The sequence below is a fragment of the Nothobranchius furzeri genome, chromosome 6 (assembly GCF_043380555.1).
Source record: "Nothobranchius furzeri strain GRZ-AD chromosome 6, NfurGRZ-RIMD1, whole genome shotgun sequence".
NCBI classification, from domain to species: Eukaryota; Metazoa; Chordata; class Actinopteri; order Cyprinodontiformes; family Nothobranchiidae; genus Nothobranchius; species Nothobranchius furzeri.
This window is the reverse complement of record NC_091746.1, coordinates 28902102-28905880: the sequence shown is the minus strand read 5'-3', so window position 1 is coordinate 28905880 and position 3779 is coordinate 28902102. Positions and strand designations below refer to the sequence as shown.

The 3779-nt window shown below is 43.9% G+C and overlaps 1 protein-coding gene across 1 annotated transcript; it reads left to right on the top strand.

Annotated features, from left to right (window-relative positions):
* Positions 1-711: 711 nt before the first annotated feature.
* Positions 712-3220, top strand: LOC107393734 (zinc finger BED domain-containing protein 4-like). The gene is made up of 2 exons (XM_015972311.3): positions 712-2231; positions 2359-3220. The coding sequence occupies exons 1-2, from the start codon at positions 940-942 to the stop codon at positions 2858-2860; spliced, it is 1794 nt and encodes a 597-aa protein (XP_015827797.3). The 5' UTR covers positions 712-939; the 3' UTR covers positions 2861-3220.
* The last annotated feature ends 559 nt before the right edge of the window (positions 3221-3779 follow it).

The following is a 3779-nucleotide window of genomic DNA, read 5'->3' as shown; positions in this document are numbered from 1 at the left end:
TGCCGGCTGATGTCAGTGTTCAACGTGCTGTTGTATCTGTTTGCACGAAGACACATCCAACTTCATCAAGATGTGGGATGTAAATTTTAGATCAAATTTGTCATTAAAATCCTTGTATTAACCTTATTCAGATTTCTAAAAACATTGTCACACTTAAGGGTGAGATAAATAAATTCCAGGAGGAAAAAGGATATTTGAAAAGGAAAACACAAGATCTGGAGAAAAGAGAAATGCAGTTTGAGGAAAGTCCAGAAAGAATAATGACAAATATAGATGAAATTAAAGGAATTTCGAGAATGAAAGGTACATTTTTAAAGTGAAAACTCATTTACTCAAGAAACAAACAGTAAATTTTGAGCCGGACAACAGAGAACGGCACACAGAAAGAGAAGAAACACAAGATGTGTGCATAATACTCGTTGTCGTCTTCCTCCGCTTATCGCGATAACGATATATTTGCAATATACAGTGATCCCTCGCTACTTCGCGGTTCGTTTATCGCAGATTTTTTCTTTGGATCCTTATTCAAGGGAAATTCGCCGATTCGCGGTATTTTTCTATGCGAAATATCAAGAAATTCCTGTTTTTTCATCAATTTCATCATAAAATTCACTTTTTGTAATAAAACTATTAAAAAAAACAAGTAAAAATGTTTTTTCTTGAGTTTTACCCACAAAAAGAGAATGTGATCATACGATAATTCTAGGGATGCACCGATACCGATACCGGTATCGGGTATCGGCCTCGATACCACATTTTCTGAAGTATTCGTACTCGTTAAAAGTCCCTCGATGCCAGGGACCGATACCACGGTCTGAGAAATGTCTATGTTTGAGCAGCAAGTAAGGGGTTAATCAGAGTTGCCGAGTGCCCGCCCCCAGGGTCCCAGCTGCAGCTCAGAGCAGGGAGAATGCGAGGTGAGACACGGGATGAAACAACATGTCAGCAGTGTGGAACTACTTCAAAGTGGATGAAGAGGACAAAACAAAGGCGGACTGCAAATTGTGCTCGGCGAAATTGTCCAGAGGAGGCGCAAAAGGTAGCGCATTAAACACAAGTAATTTAATAAAGCACCTAAAATCCAAACACGACAACGAGTACAAAGAGTTTACCGATGCTAAACCAACACAACCCACGCTGCAGCAAACTCTTGCAAGACGAGAGAAAATGTCCAAAGACAATCCACGTGCTGTGAAAATAACACAAGCTATTATGGAGTACATTGCACTGAGTGACCAGCCGCTCTCGGAGGTAGAAAATGTGGGATTCCTGCGTCTCCTCCACGTTCTGGAGCCCAGATATGATGCCCCAAGCCGCCGCTACATGACTGACACAGAGCTGCCCAAACTACACGACTCTGTGAAAAAACATATCCACAGCCGACTGCAAGCCTCCTCTGAGTTTAGTTTCACCACGGATATTTGGACCAGCAGTGTTAGCCCCGTGTCGCTAATTAGCCTAACTTCCCAGTGGATAGACGAGAGTTTCATGCCGCAACGAGCCACATTACATGCGAAACAACTCCGCGGCTCGCACACCAGCCAGGCTATAGCGCATGTGTTTGAGGAAATGCTCCAGACACGGGGTATACCTAAAACATCAGTACACGTTGTGCTTCGTGACAATGCCAAAAACATGATTAAAGCCATGAATGACGCAGGGCTCCCAAGTCTGCCGTGTGTCGCGCACACGCTCCAGCGGGCTGTTCACGAGGGCTTATTAGCACAGAGGAGCATAGCTGATGCTATAGCAGTGGGGCGAAAAATAGTTGGGCATTTTAAGCATTCCGCCTTAGCCTACTCCCGCCTCGAGGACATTCAGGGACAGCTGAACCAGCCAGTAAAGAGACTGCAGCAGGACGTACAGACGCGCTGGAACAGCACGTATTACATGCTTCAGTCCCTCATTGAGCAAAAGCGAGTGCTGGGGGTGTATGTGTCCGAGCATGAACTCCCTGACAGTCTCACCGCTCACCAATGGGCTCTTATTGAGAAGATTGTTGCCATCCTCGCCCCCTTTGAGGAACTAACTACAAAAGTGAGCAGCTACGACGCACTAGCCTCTGATGTCATCCCAGCTGTGACTGTGCTTGTGAGACTTCTAAACAGAGAAACCGACGAGGACCACGGTGTCAAGACAATGAAAGCAACCTTACTGACAGCTGTCAAGAAGCGCTTCAGTGATGTGGAGACCAACCCACTGTACTTCATCTCCACCATACTTGACCCAAGGTTAAGTCTATATTTTCCCATATTACTCCCAGAAAGCCACATAGCTGTCATTTGTGACAGTGGTTTAGGGGAAACTAAAATATCTCCTTTTTTTCCACATATTAATAAATTCTTTAATTTTGTTCAGGTATAAAGATCGCTTCTTCTCCACCAACACTGCCTCAGAGGCCAAGCTGCACCTGAAGCAGGAGCTGCAGATGATGTCCAGAGCTGAGTCAGAGGGTAGTCGGGCGGAAGCTGCAGAACCTCCTGCTAAACTGTTCCTCAAGGCCCAGGCCAGCACTAGCAGCAGTCTGGACACTGTCTTTGAAGAAATCGCCATGGAGCAGGCCCAAGCAGCACAGCCGCTGGCAGCAGGAGCAGCCATTGAGCTCGACACATACCTCGGAGAGGCCCCAAGCCCTCGTGAAGACAGTCCTCTGAAGTACTGGGGCGTCAACAAAATCAGGTTCCCCACTTTGGCTAAAATGGCCCGTAAATACCTCTCAGCTCCATGTAGCAGTGTGGAAAGTGAAAGGCTCTTTAGCTCTGTGTCACACATTATAGATGAAAACAGAAACAGGCTGACTGCTGATAATGCAGAAAAGCTACTTTTCTTAAAAAAAAAACCTGCCACTCACTTTTTCTAAATAGGCTCCATTAAGTGAGCCGTCTTGGAGTTTATTTTATTTATTTTAATAAGTTGCACTGACTGCCAGAGTCCCATGTTGGTAGATGTTAGTTTATTCGGATATTGTGCACTAAATGGCAAAAATGTTTATTAATGCCTCTTGTGTTGTCCAAAGCGGCAGAGTTTACAACAAACTGAAAAAAAACTTGAGTTGCAATGTTTACCTTTTTTTTTAATATAATTATTTATTCCTTAAAATGTTGCATAAAAGATGCTGCAGTTTTCATTTTAAATAAATGTTCTTAATTCCAAACTAATGCCTTGTTTTTTTTTTGTTAAATTATATGACTAAAGCTGTTACCAGTAAATTTAAATCATGATTTTATTAAGTACTCGGTATCGGTATCGGTGAATACTGAAATGCAAGTATTCGTACTCGTACTCGTTTTCAAAAAAAGTGGTATCGGTGCATCCCTAGATAATTCAATAAAGTACTGTACTGTAAATATGGTGTCCCTACTTCGTGGATTTTCACCTATCGCGGCCAGGTCTGGAACGCATCTACTGCGATGAACAAGGGATCACTGTATTGTGCAGCCCTAAATACAACATAAGGATATAACAGTAGCAACTTTTGCTGGAAAGAGCACGGTAATAATTAATCCTTGGTGTATTTAGTGCCAACCACAGCCCCAGGTTAGGAGTCAAAAACACCTGAGTCCATACTTGGTCCATCATACTCAGGAACGAGGTGAGCCGCCTTACCACATGGTGTGCTGACAACAACCTCTCTCTAAATGTGGAGAAGACCAAGGAGATTGTTGTGGACTTCAGGAGAGCACACACTCAGCATGCTTCTCTGACCATCGACGGTGTGTCTGTGGAGAGAGTGAGCAGCACCAAGTTCCTGGGTGTGCACATTATAGAGGATCTCTCCT

Excerpts from the sequence above, each read along its gene's own strand:
- LOC107393734 (XM_015972311.3), top strand. The coding sequence starts at position 940 with ATGTCAGCAGTGTGGAACTACTTCAAAGTGGATGAAGAGGACAAAACA. Across the intron at positions 2,232-2,358 it reads TCCACCATACTTGACCCAAG|GTATAAAGATCGCTTCTTCT; the intron begins GTTAAGTCTATA and ends AATTTTGTTCAG.